The sequence below is a fragment of the Rhinoraja longicauda genome, chromosome 4 (assembly GCF_053455715.1).
Source record: "Rhinoraja longicauda isolate Sanriku21f chromosome 4, sRhiLon1.1, whole genome shotgun sequence".
NCBI classification, from domain to species: domain Eukaryota; kingdom Metazoa; phylum Chordata; class Chondrichthyes; order Rajiformes; family Arhynchobatidae; genus Rhinoraja; species Rhinoraja longicauda.
The window spans coordinates 82,328,809-82,354,180 of record NC_135956.1 but is presented as its reverse complement, the minus strand read 5'-3'; the positions used below and the strand labels follow the sequence as shown (position 1 = coordinate 82,354,180).

Below are 25,372 nucleotides of genomic sequence, written 5' to 3'. Positions count from 1 at the left end.
CATTCAAAAGAAAACATGACATCAATAATTGAAAAACATAAGAAAGGTAACGAAGATTGGTCAAAGACTTTGGTGAAGAAATTGCTCTAAACCATCTAGTTCTGATGTTTAAAGCAGTATTCTATCTCACTTAACATTGTGAAAGATGCAAGAAAAGTACAAACTTAAATTGCAAAGTTCACAACACAGCATTCCCTGTGCAACACCATGCTGAAACAGACAAAGTTTTGCATCAGTGTTGTTGTTCGTCCTTCGGGTTCGAAGATGGCCATGACTTCACTTTCAGTTGGAGGATTGGTGACTGGTGAGGCCAAACCGGGCCCAGAAGGCACGCCCACACGTAGGACACAAGTGGATGGCTGCTGCAGTGGTAGTGGAGATAGCCCGGGCCTTGCGCGCGATGCGTTTCCTCTGGGCCTCTGCAGTGCGTCTGTTCTCTGCTGCACGGGCTCCTGCGGTGAGCTTGCTACGCCAGGTTGGACGATCTAGAGCAAGAGACTCCCAAGTGCTGAGGTTGATGTCCAAGTCTTTGAGGGACACTTTGAGGCAGTCCTTAAACCGTTTCTTCTGTCCTACTGAGCGCTTGCCCTGACACAGTTCTCCATACAGAAGCTGTTTTGGCAGTCGACTCTCGGGCATTCTGACGACATGATGACGCATTGAAAGCTATTGCAGTTGTCTGCATGTTCCACAAATGAGATTCACCACAATGTTACCTGGGCCTGAGTTATAGGGAGAGGTTGGATAGGCCAGGGCTTTATTTGGAGTGCAGGACACTGAGGGCTGACCTTATTGAGGTATACAAGATGATGACGGGTATGGATAAAATGAACACTCACAATCTTTTTTCCAGCATACAGAATAAAAAAATTAGAGGGCATTAGGTTGAAAGGAGAGAGATTTAAGAGGGACCTCAGGAACAAGTTATTCACTCAAAGGGTGACTGCTCTCCAGTTTTTGGTAGGATGGTTCAGTTGCTAGTGACGTGTCTATAGGTGAGAGGAAATTGAGATGAAACTTGACTTTGAGATGAAACTTGGGAAGAGATGAAACTTGGCTTAGTTGTAGGCTGTGCTACAATGGAATCTGAGGTTACACATCATTCCAAACAATCTTACAGAGGGGAGGGGGGAGAGGGGAGGTGGGGAAGAGGGCAGGGGGAGGGAGGGGTGGGGGGGGGGGGAGAGGGGAGGGAGGGAAGTGGGGGGGAGAGAGGAGGGGGGAGTGGGGGAGGAGAGGGCGCTGAACCAATGCAGGAGAGGTTTGGGCCCAACGGGTCTAGTTTACCTTAAAATCTTGGCTTTTATTTTAGTTTAGTTTAGAGATACAGTGTGGAAACCAGCCCTTCAGCCGACTAAGTCCACGCCAACCAGCAATCCCCATACACTAGCCCTATCCTACACACATTAGAGGCAATTTACATTTATAACAAGCCAATTAACCTACAAACCTGTACGTCTTTGGAATCATATCATATCATATCATATCATATCTATACAGCCGGAAACAGGCCTATTCGGCCCTCCAAGTCCGTGCCGCCCAGCGATCCCCGTACATTAACACTATCCTACACCCACTAGGGCCAATTTTTACATTTGCCCAGCCAATTAACCTACATACCTGTACGTCTTTGGAGTGTGGGAGGAAACCGAAGATCTCGGAGAAAACCCACGCAGGTCACGGGGAGAACGTACAAACTCCTTACAGTGCAGCACCCGTAGTCAGGATCGAACCTGAGTCTCCGGCGCTGCATTCGCTGTAAAGCAGCAACTCTACCGCTGCGCTACCGTGCCGCCCCATGTTTTTATGTACGACATGATTATCCTTTAGGACTTTGGTCAATATCTAACAGAAAGACTTGGTCTCATTTGGTGTCTTTCATATCCCAAAGCCCTCACAGCCAATGAGGGGCTTTGTTTTAAAGGAAATACAGAATATATGTCATCCAATCTCTACACGTGTACGGTGGAGAGCATATAATTGGTTGCATCATGGCTTGGTTCAGTCGACGAACGAAGGAGCCTGCAGAAAGTGGTGGACATCGCACAGTCCATCACGGGTATTGACTTCCTATCACCAAAGAGATCCACTGGAAGCACTGTCTCAAGGTGGCACCTAATATCATCAGAGACCCACACCACCCTGGCCAGAGTCTCAATTTACTACTATCTCAGTACTGTCACTTCCAGATTCAAGACATTTCCCAGGGTGGAAATGTCAAAGACTGGAGGGCATTAAGGTGAGAGGAGCAAAACTTAAAGGTGTGGGGAGAAATTATTATACACACTGTGGGGTTCCTGGAACACACTGGTTGATGGCATTTAAGAGGCTTTTAGATAGGCAATGGATATGCAAGGAATGGAGAGATATGGACCACACGCAGAGAGAGCTGGATTGAGCTCTTAAGGATAGCGGAGTGAGGGGGTATGGGGAGAAGGCAGGAACGGGGTACTAATTGAGAGTGATCAGCCATGATCGCATTGAATGGCGGTGCTGGCTCGAAGGGCTGAATGGCCTACTCCTGCACCTATTGTCTATTGTCTATTATTGTCAGAGGAGATTAGTTTAACTTGACATCATGTTTTGCACAGACATTGGGGGCTGAAAGGCCTATTCCTGTGCTATACACTTTTATGTTCTGTGTTCTTGGATAGAGCTCTTAAGGATAGCGGAGTGAGGGGGTATGGGGAGAAGGCAGGAACGGGGTACTGATTGAGAGTGATCAGCCATGATCGCATTGAATGGCGGTGCTGGCTCGAAGGGCTGAATGGCCTACTCCTGCACCTATTGTCTATTGCCTATTGTCTATTGTTCTATGTACTCTCTACAAGTGGGACTTCTGGGCTGTCAATGTAAGGACACAAAACGATCCCTTTGATATTATCATAGTTGCCCTCCTTTTGAATCATTTTCTGGCACCTTATATCGGTCTGTAGATTTTATTGTAATAATCTAAGGTCCTTTCCTGCTTATTTTCAAACTGATTGGACTGCATCCAATTCACATTTTATTTAGGAGCTTGTCATCTCTAAAGCAGGCCTGCATTTTGCAAAATAAAATAACATTTCAAGCGTATTTCAATTTCTCCAGTGCTGCCTACTATGACCCCTGGCTCCACAAGTCAACGATGATGTCTTTGCATCTTTAATACTGGGTTCAAATCTGGGTCAGGATATAAATGCCTGGCATAGTTAGCAAGTTGATGGAATTCTCCACACATTCTATTAATTATGTAGAAGGGTTTTTTTTCCATTTGGGAACATATCTCTGAGATAGAGTTCTTAGCTGCCCACTGCTATTCTAATCAACAGACAGTATTTTGTATTTGCTCGCATTAAAAAAAGTTATTATGCTGGTTGAAAGTTTTGCTTTCGTTCCGGTCATTGATGTGAACTTGCTACAAAGCTAAGTTGCTGAGCCAATTTTAAAATTAACTCAACCTTCTTGTTTACAGATCCCATGTTTGTGCGGTGGTGCTCCATGTCTGGTGTGCTCATGCTGTCCAACTGGGAGAGCTTCAATTGTAACACGATTGGTGTATACAACTATTTTATTAATTGGTACATCTATGGCCGGCATTATGCTTGTACCTGGAGTGGAAGATCAAATGAGAAAGGTATGGTGCAGAATCAAACTTGTACTCGTAAGTTAATTGTCTGAAAATTGTACATGATGGACAATAGACAATAGGTGCAGGAGGAGGCCATTCAGCCCTTCGAGCCAGCACCGCCATTCAATGTGATCATGGCTGATCATTCTCAATCAGTACCCCGTTCCTGCCTTCTCCCCATACCCCCTGACTCCGCTATCCTTAAGAGCTCTATCTAGCTCTCTCTTGAATGTATTCAGAGAATTGGCCTCCACTGCCCTCTGAGGCAGAGAATTCCACTGATTTACAACTCTCTGACTGAAAAGGTTTTTCCTCATTTCCGTTCTAAATGGCCTACCCCTTATTCTTAAACTGTGGCCCCTGGTTCTGGACTCCCCCAACATTGGGAACATGTTTCCTGCCTCTAACGTGTCCAACCCCTTAATAATCTTATATGTTTCGATAAGATCCCCTCTCATCCTTCTAAATCTAGACGATGAATGAAAATATCTCCTGCTGATGTGGCAAAAAGTGAATGGACTTCAAGAAAGTGGCTAGCAAATTGCTCGCAAACTCAGGATCTCCCACCAGTTGTGAATTCTAAGTAGATTAAAGGGAGCCCAAGATGAGCCAGTGCCCCAGGTCTTGTTTCGTCATCAAATATGGACACTCCACTCACCCACGAAGAAGTGTCATGACCCGAAATGTCACTTTTTGCACAACATCCTGGTGCATCTCCTTTGCACCTTCTCCAGTGCAATCACAGCTGGCCTGCAGTGTGGTCAGGAGTACTCAGGCTGTGAATTAATATTTTATGTTGCTGTTCCATAACTCTTTTGCCATTATATTCTATGCCTGGCTAATGAAGGCAAGCATTTTGTATGCCTTCATAAACAGCTTATCTACCGCCAGCACTACTGCCTTCAAAGGTCCTTGGACATACATGCTAGGCTCTCCTGCTCCTGGGGTCCTATCATTCATTGTGCCTTTCTGGTCTTCTTAATCCTCCCTATACCGATTAGCCTTCACAAGATTCTTCACTTCTCCTTGTTCAGGATTAAACTTCGCATGTCATTTCTCTGCCCATCTCACCACCACATCAATATCATTCGAGATGCAAAAATTACCCTCCCCACTATCAACAGCAGCTTTCCCGTTCACATTATCTGCGTACTTGCTGATCATACCTCCGGCATTCTTATCCAGATTGTAAATGTGTTTAACAAACGGCAAAAGTCCTAGCACGGATCCATGCAGTGCATAAGCAATCATGGGTTTCTAATTGCAAAATCCAGCCTTGATAATCACACCCTGTCTCCAAAGCCACACACAATTTGTCAATTTGCAGTAGATCCCACGCACCAGGTTCCCATGTGGGACTTAGTCGAAGGCATTATTGAAATCCATTTTGACTGCATCAACCACATTACCTTCATCAAGACCTGTAGCCATCACCTTGATAAAAATCAATGAACTGAGTCAGACAGTATCTTCCTTTAATAATGCCCTGCTGACTAACACTGATTAATCCCCACATCTCCACATGCAGATCAATCCCATATCTCAAACTGATTTCTAATTGGGCAGCACAGTGGTGCAGTGATAGACATGCTCCCTTGCAGTGTCAGAGACCCAGGTCCCATCCCATCTACAGGTGCTGTCTGTACGGAGTTTGCACGTTCTCCCCTTGGCCGCGTGGGTTTTCTCTAAGATCTTCGGTTTCCTCCCACACTCCAAAGACGTGCATGTTTGTAGGTTAATTGGCTTGGTGTATGTGTAAATTGTCTCTAGTGTGTGTAGGATAGTGTTAAGGTGCGGGGATCGCTGGTCGGTGCGGACTCGATGGGCCGAAGGGCCTGTTTCCATGTTGTATCTCTAAACTAAACTAAACTAAATGATTTCTCTACTATGAGTGCACGTAATCAGAACAATTTTATTTTCCTCTGAGTGCAGTACAGTACAGAAGATGTACCTTATGTCCAAATGTAGTGAAGAAAATGATCCCTCACTAATTTCTTTATTAAATGAATAACTGGTAGCGTTTGTGGATTATTTTCCCATTGAATGATTCCAGCAACTATCTTAAGGAATCCACTCCAACAAATGTGCAGCTCTTTATAACCAACAGCCCAGAGTTCTTGCATTTCAATGTTCTTGCATCGATACCCACTGTTTCATCTGGGCAGGGTGACTTGGACAGGTTGTGTGCATGGGCGGATGCATGGCAGATGCAGTTTAATGTGGATAAGTGTGAGGTTATCCACTTTGGTGGTAAGAATAAGAAGGCAGATTATTATCTGAATGGTGTCAAGTTAAGAAAAGGGGACATACAACGAGATCGTGGTGTCCTCGTGCATCAGTCACTGAAAGGAAGCATGCAGGTACAGCAGGCAGTGAAGAAAGCCAATGGAGTGTTGGCCTTCATAACAAGAAGAGTTGAGTATAGGAGCAAAGAGGTCCTTCTGCAGTTGTATAGGGCCTTAGTGAGACCGCACCTGGAGTACTGTGTGCAGTTTTGGTCTCCAAATTTGAGGAAGGATATTCTTGCTATTGAGGGCGTGCAACGTAGGTTTACTAGGTTAATTCCCGGAATGGCGGGACTGTTGTAAGTTGAAAGACTGGAGCGGCTAGGCTTGTATACACTGGAATTTAGAAGGATGAGAGGGGATCTTATCGAAACATATAAGATTATTAAGGCATTGGACACGTTAGAGGCAGGAAACATGTTCCCAATGTTGGGGGAGTCCAGAACCAGGGGCCACAGTTTAAGAATAAGGGGTAGGCCATTTAGAACGGAGATGAGGAAAACCTTTTTCAGTCAGAGAGTTGTAAATCTGTGGAATTCACAGCCTCAGAAGGCAGTGGAGGCGAAGTCTCAGTATGCATTCAAGAGAGAGCTAGATAGAGCTCTTAAGGATAGCAGAGTCAGGGGGTATGGGGAGAAGGCAGGAACGGGGTACTGATTGAGAATGATCAGCCATGATCACATTGAATGGTGGTGCTGGCCCAAAGGGCCGAATGGCCTCCTCCTGCACCTATTGTCTATCGTCTATCTGCAACTGTCAGTATTTCCTTGCACAAGTGTGGCAAGGTGGCACAGGGGTAGAGTTGCTGCCTTACAGCGCCAGAGACCCAGGTTCGATCCTGACTAGGGGGGCTGTGTATATGGAGTTTCCCCGTGACCTGCGTGGGTTTTTTCCGGGAGCTCCGGTTTCCTCCCACGGGCCAAAGACGTACAGGTTTGTAAGCTGATTGGCTTGGGAGAATTGTAAGTTGTCCATAGTGTGTGTAGGGTAGTGCTAGTGTACTGGGATCAATGGTCGGCGTGGACTCGGTCGGCTGAAAGGCCTGTTTCTGCGCTGTATCTCTAAACTAAAAACTAAGCTACGCTAAAGAAAGTGTGAGCAGTTTGGTATTTCCGCGTGGCCTTTACATCTTTGTGGATGTCCAAGACTTGCTGACCATTAGGTGTTTTACTAACTGCACTTTGGTGTTTTACTAACTGCACTTTGACATCAGACTCTTCGTTGAATTCCGAATGAAAGTCTGGGGTTACAGAGGTACTGCCTTGTTCACCACAGCATGCACGGCCATTTCAATGGCACATTTGGAATAGTCTGGGGAGTTATTTTACATTTATTACAATTCGAAGAATATTTACAGGGCATTAGAAGAAATGACATTGCCAATAAGTCATAAAGTAGTGGCAGAATTTGTAGATATTTTAAACATTTAATTGTATTTAAATATTTTCAGTTTCAGGTTTTTAATTTATGATTTTAAACGTTGTAAACATTTAACATTTAAAAGTTTGAATATTTCTGAATGCTAGTTACATTAAGAAGCAATTTCGTTAGCTTTGACAGCAACTCAGGAGAGGGAGTGACTGAGCGGTAGTTTTATGACCAGGGTTTATTCTGACCCACAATCCCTCCCTCAACGAGTTGGAATTTGTGTTAAGATGGAGCCTGCCATTAGTGCGGTGGTGGTGAAGGTAGGGAAGTGGTGGTGTGGTGATGGTCATTGCATAGCAGGATTTCAAATTGTGGTCTGGACCTTTACGAGAATAATACATTGAAGGGAAATTTAACATTTGCATTTCAGCGTTCATGCATCTATATACCCACTGTTTCATCTGCAGCTGTCAGTATCTCCTTGCACAAGTGTGGCAAGGTGGCCATTGAAGCATGTGACTGAGAAAGAACGTCATGTTTTCCCTGGAATTTTAAGACATTTGCCACCCTCTTTGCACATCCCTATACACATTAGTCAAATTAATTGACTGTCAAATGAATTATTTTTTTGAATTAGTACTGAAGGTCACATGCTGTTGTGGATTTGCTTTTGCTTTTATATAGATGGCCGACAAGTTTTTTGGCTCATACACATGCAAGCAATGCAAGGCAATTACTTTTAATGCATGCATTTCCAAAGTGCATGGAATAAATCTGTTATGTATATACTCCATGCATTCTGAGGATATATTAAATGTTTTTTTCTCTCTTTCGCCACAAATAATGACACTGAAAAAATCACCTTTCAGATTCCAGGATTCTGCGAGTTTGGCTATAATTCCCAGTTGGCTGAAGAGGATGATCCTGCAGTTTGCAGAGTGTTAGTTGGTTATAAGTCTGTGTACCGGACCTGCTTCGGAATGGCCACTTTCTTTTTGTTGTTAGCTCTGCTTATGATCAATGTGAGAAACAGCAAAGATCCCAGGGCCCTTGTACACAATGGGTAAGTTTACCTTTGCAAGTTGCTTTATGCAAGTTGCAAGAGATTGCATATTTGGATCAGGTTTTTTAAATTATTTGGTAATAAAAGGAATAGACGATATTAAAAATCCTATTGATATTAACCTTGTTTGCACGCGGCATATTCTGGGAATTCCATTTATTTATTGATATGACTCATGGAAGTCAAAGTTGCTTGCAAGGGTATAGAATTCACCAAGAATCTATCAACGGTGATTCATTCTTTGCACATGAGTGCCAAGCAACTCCTAATATTAAAAGCAAATCAGTTTTGTTTAACATTAATTATCATGTGAATTGATTTATGATAAAATAACTCAAAGGTTTCTTTTATGTTTTTGAATGTCAGTTGTGACACATAGTTAAAACCAGGACAGCATAAGAAGAAGTATAAAAGACAATTAGAGAAATTTATGACCAATAGCTTTTTTAAACATTTTCTTTTCAGTTTCTGGCTCTTCAAGTTTGGCGCACTTGTAATACTAATGGTTGCCGCATTTTATATCCCAGAAGGTTACTTCAGTCGAGGTAAGTGTAAAGTTGCATCTCGTGAATGAACATTTTGAAGAACTTTTTAGTGTATGTACATTCATCTTTGAAATCCTGCCGTGTGAAACTAATATTTCAGGAATTAATAATACCTCAGTAGATAAAATCATAAATCAAAAGGTGATTTTATGATATATATGGTAATAGGCAAAATCTTCATGGCAAGTTTACCTTCATAAAAGCTTTCATAGTTGCATTGTATTAAACAGTGCTTAATATTTGATTTCAGTTTTTATTAACACTGGCAGGCACGGTGGCGCAGCGGTAGAGTTGCTGCCTTACAACAAATACAGCGCCGGTGACTCAGGTTCGATCCTGACTACGGGTGCCGTCTGTACGGAGTTTGTACGTTCTCCCCGTGACCTGCATGGGTTTTCTCCGAGATCTTCGGTTTCCTCCCACACTCCAAAGACGTACAGGTTTGTAGGTGAATTGGCTTGGTAAATGTAAAAATTGTCCCTAGTGGGTGTAGGGTAGTGTCAATGTGCAGGGATCGTTGGTCGGCGCGGACCCGGTGGGCTGAAGGGCCTGTTTCCGCGCTGTATCTCTAAACTAAACTAAACTAAACTTGATCATTTACGAGTAGCAGAAATCAAATACATAATGAGGAGCAATGCTACCGTGTCTCTAAACAATTACATTTGTCACATTCATACATTTAGCTCATCATTTGATAACATTTGTATCCCACAACAACTTGGTGTCTATTGTTTTTATTAAGACACAGACTTCTAGTTTTCCAGAAAGTCATAAGGAGCTTCAAACCCTTCTGTCCATTTTGGTGTTGTATCAGGTATGTTCAGAAACCAGTTTACTGCATCCCAGAGATCCTTACTGGCATTTCTAATCGGGCTGTGCTACCAGCAGACAGCATCTCTAGAGAAATAATAACTTTATAGAATTAGGAGTCCTATTATACAGCACAACATTTTTATTTGCTATATATGTGAAAGAATTTTATTAGAAATTTGAAAGCTAAATGCAATCCACTATTTTATGCACCAGTGTTACGCTTCTGAATTTTCACTTGGTGGACTATTCTGGTGATGGAGTCATAGAGCAAGGAAACAGGCCCTTCGGTCCAACTTGTCCTTGCTGACCAATCTGCCCCATCTATATTAGAAGCATTAGGGTTAGGGTTAGGCCCCTTTTTGGCCCATATCTAAATCTTTCCTATCCATGTACCTGTCCAAATCTCTTTTAAACGTTGCTATTGCACCTGCATCTAGCATTTTCTCCAGCAGCATGTTCCATATACCCACAACCCTCTGTGTAAAAAAGGTGTCCCTCAGATTCCGATGAAATCTTTCCCCTCTCACCTTAAACCAATGGCATCTATTTCTGAATTCCCCAACTTTGGTAAAAAAAGACTCTGTGCAGTAAGCTTATCTATTCCCCTCATAATTTTATATGCCATGTGACTTCAGGGATGATGCCAGGTTGGCAATGACTACATCTTGTCCTCCTTTTATTCCCGTCCCCCTTTTATTCCCGTCCCCCTTTTATTCCCGTCCCAATAGACAATAGACAATAGGTGCAGGAGGAGGCCATTCGGCCCCTCGAGCCAGCATCGCCATTCAATGTGATCATGACTGATCATTCCCAATCAGTACCCCGTTCCTGCCTTCTCCCCATACCCCTGACTCCGCTATCTTTAAGAGCTCTATCTAGCTCTCTCTTGAATGTATTCAGAGAATTGGCCTCCGCTGCCCTCTGAGGCAGAGAATTCCACAGATTTACAACTCTCTGACTAAAAAAGTTTTTCCTCATCTCCGTTCTAAATGGCCTACCCCTTATTCTTAAACTGTGGCCCCTGGTTCTGGACTCCCCCAACATGGGAACATGTTTCCTGCCTCTAACATGTCCAAACCCTTAATAATCTTATACGTTTCGATAAGATCCCCTCTCATCCTTCTAAATTCCAGTGTATACAAACCTAGTCGCTCGAGTCTTTCAACATATGACAGTCCCGCCATTCCGGGAATTAACCTAGTGAACCTACGCTGCACGCCCTCAATAGCAAGAATATCCTTCCTCAAATTTGGAGACCAAAACTGCACACAGTACTCCAGGTGCGGTCTCACTAGGGCCCTGCACAACTGCAGAAGGACCTCTTTGCTCCTATACTCAACTCCTCTCATTATGAATGCCAACATTCCATTGGCTTTCTTCACTGCCTGCTGTACCTGCATGCTTCCTTTCAGTGACTGATGCACTAGGACACCCAGATCACGTTGTACGTCCCCTTTTCCTAACTTGACACCATTCAGATAATGATCTGCCTTCCTATTCTTACCACCAAAGTGGATAACCTCACACTTATCCACATTAAACTGCATCTGCCATGCATCCGCCCACTCACACAACCTGTCCAAGTCACCCTGCAACCTCATATCATCTTCCTCACAGTTCACACTGTCACCTAGCTTTGTATCATCGGCAAATTTGCTAATGGTACTTTTAATCCCTTTTATTCCTGTCCCCCTTTTATTCCTGTCCCCCTTTTATTCCTGTCCCCTTTTTATTCCTGTCCCCCTTTTATTCCTGTCCCCCTTTTATTCCTGTCCCCCTTTTATTCCTGTCCCCCTTTTATTCCTGTCCCCCTTTTATTCCTGTCCCCCTTTTATTCCTGTCCCCCTTTTATTCCTGTCCCCCTTTTATTCCTGTCCCCCTTTTATTCCTGACCCCCTTTTATTCCTGTCCCCCTTTTATTCTTGTCCCCCTTTTATTCCTGTCCCTCTCTGCCTGGAACTGCCTTGGTTTATAAAGAGGAGGGCTGACGCGGTTCAGGTGAGTTGATCCAACAACAGCTAATCGGACACAGTAGTCTCTCCTTTGCCGGTGGTCTTGGTTCGGTCTGGAGCTCTGTCCACAGTGTCCATGGAATCCATGGAAGGGAGGGTGGTTTGTGCGAAGGTCTGGGCTGCGTCCACAATTTGGCTTCCATTGTTTCTTCTTATGTAGAAGACTGGCCTCAGGACTATAATTCAGAGTACTTGGGAAAAAATGCCCCTCTTTAACTTGATAGTTCTCTTTCTGTTATTGTGCATCTTACTTATTTATTCCTCGGATTATCAGAGTCAAAAAATTGAATTCACAAACGTAGTAGCAGTCTCTCCTACAGCTGGACCTCTTGTTGCGGAGGTAGATACCCAGCCAATCACCCTGCTGTAATGTGATCTTCAAGGCATCATTACTAAAAATAATTCATCCTCATGTTTCTACATCTCCATGTTTAACCATTGCCCTTGATATTGGGTGCACTGACCTATTAAAACAAATAGTTGGCTTAGTTTTCCCATTTGGAGGCAATCAATAGCCCTTCAACAAATGAAGGGCATCTAATACATTTCTCTGAGTGCTTCGTGAATCTTCCACTGAAGAAGGAAGATTGCTTGAAAGAATTCGAGGTCAAAGCTTTGAAAAATGTATGAAATTATTTTGTAATGGCTGACTTGTGGCTGCCACTCTAGAGGGTCCCACCATCTTTGTTGTATCTTTCTCATTCTATTGTGTTGATGTGGAAGTTTACAAAACTTTCACAGTCACGGGATGTTCTGTAAAACATGAAAAACTTCCTACGTTGAACTGCAGATGCACATAAATTCTCTTTATCCTTCATCGTGATAATATGCCTGGAAATGATTTCCGTTCCACTGATCGTACGAGGATGAGCCTCTGAGATGCAGCTATCTCACCTCCTCATCTTGGGCAAGTGTTTCTCCTTCTTGTCCATTCGCAGGTTGCCGTAATCACAAATTGCATGGCATCTGATGTGAGGCTCCCTGGGCAGGTTAAGAAAGTGGTTAATCCCTAAGAAAGTGATTTAATGCTGAAGTTTTATAAGGCACTGGTCAGACTGCCTTTAGAGTATTGTGAGGAGTTTAGTTTAGTTTAGTTCAATTCAGAGATATAGCGCAGAAACAAACCCTTCGGCCCACCGAGTCTGCACTGACCAGTGATCCCCGCACATTAACACTATCCTACACACTAGGGACAATTTACATTTATACCAAGCCAATTAACCTACAAACCTGTATGTCTTTGGAATGTGGGAGGAAACCGAAGATCTGGGAGAAAACCCAAGCGGTCACGGGGAGAATGTACAAACTCCGTACAGACCAGCATCCTTAGGGGCCTATTCTTTGGATGCTTTCAAGAGAGAGCTAGATAGAGCTCTTAAGGATAGCGGAGTCAGGGGGTATGGGGAGAAGGCAGGAACGGGGTACTGATTGAGAATGATCAGCCATGATCACATTGAATGGTGGTGCTGGCTCGAAGGGCCGAATGGCCTACTCCTGCACCTATTGTCTATTGAGTACAGGTCCAGTGTTGTCAAATGCTCATCATATGTTAACTCAATCATTACTGGGATCATTCTTGTAAACCTCCACTGGACCCTCTCCAACGTCAGTCCATCCTTCCTCAGATATGGTGCCCAGTAATCAGTGGTTGTTGGTGATTAATCACATTGTCGGGATGCAAACTCATTATCAATAAGTCCATTACATGCAGACTGATCGTGCCTAATGCTGGGTGGCTGACTAATGGCAAATGGAGCAAATTTCTTTCATACGCATCAACCACTGTTTTCCTTTGGCTGATGGCTCTGCTCCGCTCCACTAAATATCTCGACCGCACCTAGAGTACTGTGTGCAGTTTTGGTCTCCAGATTTTAGGAAGGATATTCTTGCTATTGAGGGCGTGCAGCATAGGTTTACTAGGTTAATTCCCGGAATGGTGGGACTGTCGTATGTTGAAAGACTGGAGCGACTAGGCTTGTATACACTGGAATTTAGAAGGATGAGAGGGGATCTTATCGAAACATATAAGATTATTAAGGGGTTGGACACGTTAGAGGCAGGAAACATGTTCGCAATGTTGGGGGAGTCCAGAACCAGGGGCTACAGTTTAAGACCCACTGACCCGCCCCATACTCCCCATCTTCCCACCATATTCTGTAGCCCTTCATAACAAAGTAGTTGTAGATTTAATGTGTTAATCATCATCTGTGGGAATAAGCAGTAAAATAACAACCTCATACCCAAATTTCTTAAAGGTCGAGAATGATAAACTAATCAAGATAGAATGTTTGGGAGACTAAATTTGAACTCAATTTAAAAAAGATTAAAGACAAAGTTTGACTATTTTTAGAACCCTCGTTTTGATTATATAAGGAGCAGCTAATAGCTTCTGAGATAGTCCTTGCTGAAACATTGAACACAGTTTTTTTGCTCTCTCAACTGATTTCTTGTACATTACCAACAGTGGAACATTTTGAGAGCAGGCACATTTATTGGGTGTCCTGTCAAAATCTGTTGCTGTTAAATTGATGTAAAAAGGAAATGTAACCTGTTCTTCTTAAATTTCCTGATGCACTTTTGCACTCAGTGCCTAATTTAATACCCTCGGGCCTATAACTAGAAAAGAAAATTCAATTAGTGGCTTATGCTCTCCACATTTTAACTCGAGTACAGGAAATTGATACTAAGTTGAAATGAAAGAGTCTTCTTGAAATAAGTGCTTCATATCAAATTGATTCTGAAAATCATAGTTTGCTTTCACTTTGTTGATGGCTTATATTTCAGTGGCTTCTCATTCTTATTTATTTTCATATTTGAAATACATGAGTTGACATTTTAGTGGCTTTACGCGGTCTCGCTCACATGCATCCAACCTAACCTTGTCCGTAAATTGAAAGATGTTCTTAAAGTATTGTGATCTCAAAGAAAGGTTCAAGAAATTTGCTTAATATCAGAATTTCATGGAAAATACATGATGGTCCTTTTTCTGGGGAAAAAAAATTTCAATCTAGCATTTTGACAAATTCACAAAAATTGGTCTGAACTGTTGGATATTTTTAATGTTGCGATTTATTGCACAAAACATGCATCAGATCTGAAAACAAAAGTAAGGGTCATCGTATGTGATTAACATGTTAAAATGCTGTAGGGTATTTTAAATTATATCTGCACGCAGCCAAACCTATCAACGTTATTCATGCATTGTTACACGGAGCTCAACTTGGCGGCACGGTGGCGCAGCGATAGAGTTGCTGCCTTACAGCGAATGCAGCGCCGGAGACTCAGGTTCGACCCTGACTACGGGCGCCGTCTGTACGGAGTTTGTACGTTCTCCCCGTGACCTGCGTGGGTTTTCTCCGGGATCTTCGGTTTCCTCCCACACTCCAAAGACGTACAGGTTTGTAGGTTAATTGGCTGGGCAAATGTAAAAATTGTCCCTAGTGGGTGTAGGATAGTGTTAGTGTGCGGGGATCGCTGGGCAGCGCGGACCCGGTGGGCCGAAGGGCCTGTTTCTGCGCTGTATCTCTAAATCTAAAAAAATCTAAACATTAGGATTGTCCGCTGCTTTTTAAAGGAGACATTTTTGCGATTACATTGAATGTTAGGAGTTTTTCAAAGTTGAAACAGTACTGTGATGCTTTGAGCAGCGACTGAACAAAGAAGGAGCATGCATGAGGATTTTCAGACAATGCATTGGACGCTTTGGTAGAAGAGAAGAAGGATAGTTGCCATGTTGAGAATGGGATGGGTTCCAATAAACTACCAACCTCAACAAACTGTAGAGCTGGCAAGCTCCAATTCTAGATGTGCTGCACCAAAATGCAGAGGAGCCCATGATGTAAGCTATCATGATTTGTCAAAGCTATAGTATTCATGCTCAGACAATATACCCACTGCACCACTACATAATTCACTCCAAGTGTAGAAACAAGGAACTGCAGGTGCTGGTTTGAACAGAAGGACGCAAAGTGCTGGAGTAATTCAGCGGGTCAGGCAGCATCTCTGGAGAACATGGATAGGTGACGTTTCGAGTCAGGACCGTTCTTCAGAGAGTGAATTTCTTCAAAGAAATTTAAGAAGAACAGGTTACATTTCCTTTTTACATCAATTTAACATCAACAGATTTTGACAGGATACCCAATGAATGTGCCTGCTCTCAAAATGTTCCACTGTTTGTAGTGTACAAGAAATCAGTTGAGAGAGCAAAAAAACTGCGTTCAATGTTTCAGCAAGGACTATCTAAGAAGCTATTAGCTGCTCCTTACATAATCAAAACAAGGGTTCTAAAAATAGTCAAATTTTGTCTTTAATCTTTTTTAAATTGAGTTCAAATTTAGTCTCCCAACCATTCTATCTTGCTTAGTTTATCTTCCTGCACTTTGTGACAATTTATTCCAACCTCATTATCACCCAAAATCAATACTCACCCCATCAGGTCAATCAATACTCACCCAATCAGGTATATGCAGGCAGAAGCAATGATGGATGGAGTATGTTTGCAAGTTTTGACTTTTCAGTGGTGTTGAAGAGATTGACAATCAGGTATTAAGGTATTAAATTCATGGAAAAGGCATATAAATTGGCCAGAGGAAGCATCAAACTGGAGAACTGGGAGAAATGTAGAACTCAACAGAGGAGGACAAAGGTGTGTAGAAAAATAACTGCAGATGCTGGTACAAATCGAAGGTATTACGAAAAGCAGGAGTAACTCAGCGGGTCAAGGGCCTCTCCCACTTAGGCACTTTTTTAGGCGACTGCCGGCGACTGTTAAAGTCGTAGCAGATCGCCAACATTTTCTTTTACCCGACGACAATGACCACGACAATGCCGAGTCAGGTCGAGATTACACCGTCTTCGGAAACATCACGAAATTCCCACGCTGTCAATGCTTCTCCGGCGTCCTAATTTTCGCTGAAATCACTGACAAGTCTGTAATTACTTGAGAGTTTTGAAATATAACATCTTGCCCAGGTTACTTGAAAACCAAGCGTCACGGTAACAAGGCATAAACTGGATTGACTTCCAGTTTGCTAATAGCAGTATTAAGAAATTTAGTTTTAAACGTGGTTAAATGGATTTTTGTGCATCGTGTGGGCATTCTTTGAAAATGTACAGGTGATGCATATCTGGTTTCTGGGTTGCATATCTGGGTTGGGAGCCTACTTTAAATGTAATTGCTGATGGCCATAAACATCACGAAAATTCCCACGCTTACCTGACCTCAATCTACCTGTCAAATGTCCTGACGGTAAATAAATTGGTTAAACACAAGTATTTTATGGTATCTTCAAAAGACTTTACTTAATTTAATATTAAGTGCTTCTAAATCCATCTAAGACAATCTAGCAAACCTGGGGACAGCATGCGACAGCGCCTGCAATAAGCAACGATACCTGGCGACAAGCCAGCTGTTGCCAAGAAATTTCAATCCGGTTGATTTCCCAGCGACGCGCCGAGATCCACTACGATTCTTTGAATACTCCTCACGATCATGCCCGCAACACCCCAGCGAACTGTCGGCGACAGCCTAGTTGCTGGCAGTCGCCTTAAAATCACCTTAGTGGGTCAGGCCCTTCAGGCAGCATCTCAGGAGAGAAGGAATGGGTGACGTTTCGGGTCGAGACCCTTCTTCAGACTGAAGAAGGGTCTCGACCCAAAACGTCACCCATTCCTTCTCTCCTGAGATACTGCCTGACCCGCTGAGTTACTCCAGCTTTTTGTGATACCTTCGAGGAGGATAAAGGGGTTAATTAAGAGGGGGGAAAAAGAGCACAAAAGAAAGCTTGCAGGGAATATAAAAGCTGACTCTAAAAGCTTCTTTATAGAGTCATAGAGTGATACAGTGTGCAATTAAGGCCCTTCGGGCCAACTCACCCACACCGGCCAACAATGTCCCAGCTACACTAGACCCACTTGCCTGTGCTTGGTCCATATCCCTCCAAACCTGTCCTATCTAAGTACCTGTCTAACTGTTTCTTAAACGATAGGATAGTCCCAACCTCAACTACCTCCTCTGGCAGCTTATTCCATACACCCACCACCCTTTGTGTGAAAAAGTTACCCCTCGGATTCCTATTAGATACGTCAAAGGAAAAAGATGAGTGAAGACAAATGTAAGTCCCTTACAATCAGAAACAGGTGAATTTATAATGGGAAACAAAGAAATGGCAAAACAGTTAAACGAGTACTTTGGTTCTGCCTTTACTAAGGAAGACACAATCTCCCAGAAATATTAGGGGACCGAGGATCTAGTGGGAGGGAGGAACTGAAGGGAATCCACAATAGACTGCAAATGGTGTTCCGTAAACTGTTGGGACTGAAGGCAGATAAATCCCTAGGGCCTGGTGGTCTGCATCCTAGAGTACACAAGGAGGTGGCCCTAGAAACCGTGGATGCATTGGTGATCATTTTCCTACGTTCTCTCGTCTTTGGATCACCCAATGTAACCCCACTTTTTAAGAAAGGAGGGAGAGAGAAAATGGGGAATCATAAACCAGTTAGCCTTACATCGGTCGTGGGGAAGATTTAATTTTTCACCCAGAGAGTTGTGAATTTGTGGAATTCTCTGCCACAGTGGAAGCCAAATCACTGGATGGATTTAAGAGAGAGTTAGATAGAGCTCTAGGGGCTAGTGGAATCAAGGGATATGGGGAGAAGGCAGGCACGGGTTATTGATTGGCGACGATCAGCCATGATCACAATGAATGGCGGTGCTGGCTCAAAGGGCCGAATGGCCTCTTCCTGCACCTATTTTCTATGTTTCTATGTTTCTGGACCTTGCATTACTAAGGTTGCTCTCTGTCCTTTGGTTTTAGCACTACCACATGTAGTTTACTTAGAACAACTGCAGAGATGCAGCAAGTAAGAATATTATTGTTCTGGTTCTCACCCAGAGCATATGAAAAATAAATACCCTTGACCTATTAGGCCAGTTTAGTTTAGTTTAGATATTAAGGGGTTGGACACGTTTATTAAGGGGTTGGACACGTTAGAGGCAGGAAACATGTTCCCAATGTTGCGGGAGTCCAGAACCAGGGGCCACAGTTTAAGGATAAGGGGTAGGAGATGAGGAAAAACTTTTTCAGTCAGAGAGTTGTGAATCTGTGGAATTCTGCCTCAGAAGGCAGTGGAGACCAATTCTCTGAATGCATTCAAGAGAGAGCTAGATAGAGCTCTTAAGGATAGTGGAGTCAGGGGGTATGGGGAGAAGGCAGGAACGGGGTGCTGATTGAGAATGATCAGCCATGATCACATTAAATGGCGGTGCTGGCTCGAAGGGCCGAATGGCCTACTCCTGCACCTATTGTCTATTGTCATGTGCCCTGAGGTACAGTAAAAAGCTTTTGTTGCTTGCCAACCAACCAGTGGAAAGACAATACATGATTGCAATCAAGCCATGCAGAGTGTACAGATGCATGATAAGGGAATAACGTTTAGTGCAAGGTAAAGCTAGTAAAGTCTGATCAAAGATAGTTCGATGGTAGCTCAGCACTGCTCTCTGGTTGCAGTAGGATGGTTCAGTTGCCTGATAACAGTTGGAAAGAAACTGTCCCTGAATCTGGAGGTGTGCATTTTCACACTTCTGTACCTTTTGCCCGATAGGAGAGGGAGTGGCCCGGTTGCAACTCGTCCTTGATTATGCTGCTGGCCTTACCGAGGCAGTGTGAGGTATAAATGGAGTCAATGCAAGGGAGGTTGGTTTGTGTGATGGTCTGGGCTGCGTCCACAATTCGCTGCAATTTCTTGCGGTCTTGGATGGAGCTACACCCAAAACAAGGTGATGCATCCAGTGCCACCCCTGTACTCAGGGTAGAAGAATGAAAGAAGGCCACAGAGTGTTGGTGGGGCTGTGGCAGAGTAGCCATGTGGTGCCAGGGTTCGTGGCTCCAAGGCCCAACAAGACTATCTGTCATTGCGGTGTGTATGAGGCCACTCCAAACAGAAGAGTGGATAATGAGCAGGATCCCCCTGTCCATGTTGTAGGTCGAACCGGCACAAGCAAAATTTAGTTAGCAAACGAGATTTGTCGCATTTGTCTTCACTGCTATGCGTAGACTAGGTGAGCCAAAACTATTCTACTCTCATAAATATCTGTGCGTACTTGAAATGTTATCCATAATTTATTCGCAGAATGCTGGAGTAACTCAGCAGGTCAGGCAGCATCTCAGGAGAGAAGGAATGGGTGACGTTTCAGGTCTGGTTTGAAGAAGGGTCTTGACCCGAAACATCACCCATTCCTTCTCTCCCGAGATGCTGCCGGACCTGCTGAGTTACTCCAGCATTTTGTGAAGTAAATACCTTCGATTTAGACAATAGACAATAGGTGCAGGAGGAGGCCATTCGGCCCTTCGAGCCAGCACCGCCATTCAATGTGATCATGGCTGATCATTCTCAATCAGTACCCCGTTCCTGCCTTCTCCCCATACCCCCTGACTCCGCTATCCTTAAGAGCTCTATCTAGCTCTCTCTTGAATGCATTCAGAGAATTGGCCTCCACTGCCTTCTGAGGCAGAGAATTCCACAGATTCACAACTCTCTGACTGAAAAAGTTTTTCCTCATCTCAGTTCTAAATGGCCTACCCCTTATTCTTAAACTGTGGCCCCTTGTTCTGGACTCCCCCAACATTGGGAACATGTTTCCTGCCCCTTAATAATCTTATACGTTTTGTACCAGCATCTGCAGTTATTTTCTTACACATCCAATCTATTTATCATTGAAGGCAGGAAGAGCCTGCAGATCAACATGTGTTAAATGGTGACACCTGGTGGTTAGACCTGGAACATTTCAAGTGAGCTGATACAAATAACAAATGAACTACAGGAACCTGCCTGAATTTCCCTTTGACCTCATCAAATAATTTTTGGCTCCACACACTCTGATGACTTATCCCAGGTCCCTTCTGGGGGGGGTGAGAAGATCCATGTGCAGCTGGACTTCCAAATTTGTAAATATGTGTAACTGTTCTTTTGTTTTAAAACAGTACGCCACAATATTGATTATTTTATTTTAAATAGGTACTGAGTAGTATTGGTTGCTAAAAGGTACTACTTATTGCCTTCAGGCTGCTGCCCCCTTAAGGGCAACATAGAAACATAGAAACATAGAAAATAGGTGCAGGAGTATGCCATTCGGCCCTTCGAGCCTGCACCATTCAATATGATCATGGCTGATCATTCAGCTCAGTAACCTGTACCTGCCTTCTCCCCATACCCCCTGATCCCTTTAGCCATAAGGGCCACATCTAACTCCCTCTTAAATATAGCAAATTAACTGGCCTCAACTACCTTCTGTGGCAGAGAATTCCACAGACTCACCACTCTCTGTGTGAAGAAATGTTTTCTGATCTCGGTCCTAAAAGACTTCCCCCTTATCCTTAAGCTGTGACCCCTGGTTCTGAACTTCCCCAACATCGGGAACAATCTTCCCGCATCTAGCCTCTCCAACCCCTTAAGAATCTTATATGTTTCTATAAGATCCCCCCCTCAGTCTTCTAAATTCCAGCGAGTACAAGCCTAGTCTATCCAGTCTTTCTTCATATGAAACTTAGATGATTTTACAGCTGAATGTGTTGCAACATCGTGGAGGTTTTCGGAGGCAGCCTGCAGGGCCAGTTGTGAATAAACCGTCGTGCATGTTGGCACTTCTGAGCCTGGGTGTGAACGCATGTTGTGGTGGAGCAAAGAGCCCAGATTGGGAGATGATGTTATGGAGGCTCAGACTTTAGCAAGTTAGAATCTGTTTGGGAACCTTGCAAGAGTGCTTGCGAGTTTTAGATGAGAAATATGGAAAACATTGAGCTGAAATCAGAGTAGCTGAAGAAAATGGTGCTAAACAGGCCCTTCGGCCCACCGAGTCCGCGCCGCCCAGCGATCCCCGCACATTAACACTATCCTACACACACTAGGCACAATTTTTACATTTTACCCAGCCAATTAACCTACATACCTGTACGTCTTTGGAGTGTGGGAGGAAACCGAAGATCTCGGAGAAAATCCACGCAGGTCACGGGGAGAATGTACAAACTCCGTACAGACGGCGCCCATAGTCAGGATCGAACCTGAGTCTCCGGCGTTGCATTCCCTGTAAGGCAGCAACTCTACCGCTGCGCCACCGTGCCGCAAGGTGGTTCAAAGGAATAAAAGAAAACTTGTGAAACAAAATTAGCAAATTGTAATTTAGAATGTTATATATTTGCAGTTGTATTTTAATGCAGACAAAAATATGTAATTTCCCTTTCAGTGTCGTTTGGAATCGGTTCAGCTGGTGCTTTTTGCTTCATCCTCACACAACTTGTACTGCTGGTCGACTTTAGCAACTCCTGGAATGAATCCTGGCTGAAAAAATCAGAAGAGGGTGGATCACGATGTTGGTACTTTGGTGTGTGTCCTTTGTGACGTGTGATGATGTGTTGATGATGTTTCGCTGACACGGAAAATGGTAACACTCAAGATTAATGTCATTTTTTGGGGAAAATCGCTAATCTATTTAGACAAAAAAATTGAGATTTATTTCATCTTTGCAAAAAAAAAGTAAACGAAGACCAATCGTTATCTGCTGAATATAACTCATTCCCATTAATTCAAGACATTGACAATTGACAATTAACACAGATCTTGGTTGAAGGTTACCAGTCCATTCAGTTTGTCAGGGTAGATGGATTAACACATTAATTTGACATTAATTAAGTAAGGTCTAGAGACTTTGAGTCATATAGCACAGAAACATGCCCTTCAGCCTAACACGTCCATGCCGACCAAGATGGCCCATCAAAGCTAGTCCCATTTATCTGTAGTTGGCATGCATTTGGGTAATGTTCCGGCATTTGTCTTTCCCTCGATCTGCAATTCAAAAACAAGTTAACAAAGCATTGTTTTTTCACTTTTTAATATAAATTCCCTGATTTGTTTGCCCAAAAATGACAATGAATTGGCTCTAAAATGCTGTGTCATGCCCCACGAATGTCACAGGCAAGGAGTGGGGCTATGGCAATGAAATGGTCACGTTACTGGTTGACAAATCCAGAAATGTGGTCCAATGATTATTTCAGATCCCGCCTCGGTAACTTGAGGAAAGGAAGCGTACCTTTCTTATTCGGTACATCCTGTGAGTAATTCTGGAGTCACTACACTGGGGCTGACACTGCTTTCTGCAATGTTCCTGCATGGCCCAACAGTTCAAGGAAAGCACATTCCAGCTTGGATGGTAATGTCCACTTCCTGCAAAGGAATAAGAGACAATTAAATACTTGGCCATCGGACAGAGCCTAAAACAAATAATGCATTTTACATTCACTCCAAATACAGATAGATACAGAAATGGCTGAATTTAGAAGAGAAACAGACAGGCAGAAAACAGAAGAATGAATTTAAGCATGTCAAATGTTTTGACTTAAAACTGTGATTGTCACAGCAACAGAATCCCTTTTTACGGATATAGTAAATCATCTTCCAGAAAATGTTCTGGATTCTGGCGTGAACCCAGCAGATTGGAAGCGAGTACATTCAAAACTACAATTTGCGAGAGGAAGGGAAGAACTTATGAACCAATTAGCCTCACATCTGTTGCCAGCAATATGCTGGAATGCGGCATTAAGCACTTGGTAACAACATATTTAACGCTCTTAATGTGATTAGGCAGCATCAACATGTTTTATGAGGGGGAAATCTAATTTGACAAATCCAGTAGTTTTATGAGGATGTAACTAGCAGGATGCACAAGAGAATTAGGATTTTGTTCATCTAAATGCATAGACAAGATATCAAACAGAAGGGTATTATGTGAAATTCAGATTGAGGGCTTGTGGATAATAATTGGCGTGGACAGAAGATTGGTTATCAGCCAAACATCAGAGTCGGAGTAAGTGGATAATTTCCAGGTTGGCAGACTTTTAGTAATGCTGTGCCATGGGGTTTTTGACTGGACCCAAAGCTATTTACAATTTATTGCAATGACTTAGATGAGAAGGCAGAGTAGAGATTATTCAAGTCTGTGGACGATATGTGGCTGAATGTGATGGTGAGTTATGGGGATGCAAAACTGTCTATAAAGGAACGTGCAGAGGTTCAGCAAGTGGACAGATGGATCATAACATGGCCAACATTTGGTAGAAAGAATAGAAAAACTGAATAGCTATTAAATAATGAGAAATTGGAAAATATATGTGCATAGGGTGCTTCGTGTAGTGCTCACGAAGTGCAGGAAGTAAACTGCAAATACACCACGACTTATCAAGTTGGCATTCGTTGCATGGGATTTGGAAACAAAAACAAGAAATACTTTGAGCGATTGTGTAGAGCTTTAGTGAGATCCCACTGGGTATGTAATGTGCACATTTTTGTTCTTGGTACCGAGAGATTAAGATTAAAATTGACCTACTGTTACAGTTCAGAAGAGTTTATTGGGACATACAGCATAAACGGGCGGCACGGTGGCGCAGCGGTAGAGTTGCTGCCTTACAGCGAATGCAGCGCCGGAGACTCAGGTTCGATCCTGACTACGGGCGCCGTCTGTACGGAGTTTGTACGTTCTCCCCATGACCGGCGTGGGTTTTCTCCGAGATCTTCGGTTTCCTCCCACACTCCAAAGACGTACAGGTATGTAGGTTAATTGACTGGGTAAATGTAAAAATTGTCCCTAGTGTGTGTAGGATAGTGTTAATGTGCGGGGATCGCTGGGCGGCGCGGACTCGGTGGGCCGAAGGGCCTGTTTCCGCGCTGTAGCTCTAAATCTAAAAATCTAAAATCTAAAATCTAGATCAGGAGACAGATCAACAGGATAAATGCTAAGAAGCTGTTTTCTCAGGCTGGAAAATGTAAACGTAGAATGCATTACTCAGGATGCAATGTTAGTGACGTAGGACCATGGTGAGGTACTGCAAGGAGCCTTTTATATCTTCTACATTATCAGCCCCAGTGGCTGAGAATGCCCAGTGCATTAATATCCTGTGATTGATAGGATTTTGATCCTTATTGGAATTAGAGGATAAGGGACCCAGACCACCAAAGTGGACAAGATAGAGGTACAGCCATGGCCTTATTGAAAGTGAGGAAGTGCTGTCGGATGGACATGTACATCAAGTGGATTGAAGTATCTACGGTGTGGGTTGGAATGGCCCTTTGCCCTCTAAAGAACACCCTCCCATGCTGTTTACATCTCACTCTTCCACTCACTATCAACTGATGTTCAGTTGGAACAGCTCACCCAAAGTGGCAACTCTTCACGATTATTCTCCCACATAGAGCTCCCATGATTTTTTTAGACATTCAATCTTGGAGCAGCAGCGGGAGATTTTACAGGGTTGCCGTTGGATTGGCTAAGTGGCACAGCAGCCAATAAAAGGAAGGAAAGGTTTGGGAGAGTGGCTGTGTTGAGGTGAAGTTTCAGGCTTAGGCTCGTCACACCTACTCTAGGTTCCCTGAAAGTGTTGTCACACGTAGAGAGGGTGGTCAAGAAGGCTTTCAGTACTTTTGCCTTCATCGGTCAGGGTGAGCCCACATTTGGAGTAATGTGTTCAGTTTTAGCCTGTATTACGATACGATACGACATTCTATCCTTAGAGAGAGTACAGAGAAGTTTCACCAGATTGATCCCTGGGATGGCAGGGCTTTCATATGAAGAAAGACTGGATAGACTAGGCTTGTACTCGCTGGAATTTAGAAGACTGAGGGGGGATCTT

At 43.4% G+C, this 25,372-nt stretch overlaps 1 protein-coding gene across 2 annotated transcripts in view; it reads left to right on the top strand.

The window, feature by feature from the left end:
• Positions 1 to 25,372, top strand: part of LOC144593223 (serine incorporator 1-like) — a 57,855-nt gene that overhangs the window by 11,680 nt on the left and 20,803 nt on the right. For both annotated transcript variants that reach the window (XM_078398725.1, XM_078398724.1), the window contains exons 2-5: positions 3,455 to 3,616; positions 8,133 to 8,326; positions 8,792 to 8,871; positions 21,937 to 22,074. In XM_078398725.1, the coding sequence (XP_078254851.1) occupies positions 3,455 to 3,616; positions 8,133 to 8,326; positions 8,792 to 8,871; positions 21,937 to 22,074 (574 nt within the window). The remainder of the gene's footprint in view (positions 1 to 3,454; positions 3,617 to 8,132; positions 8,327 to 8,791; positions 8,872 to 21,936; positions 22,075 to 25,372) is intronic.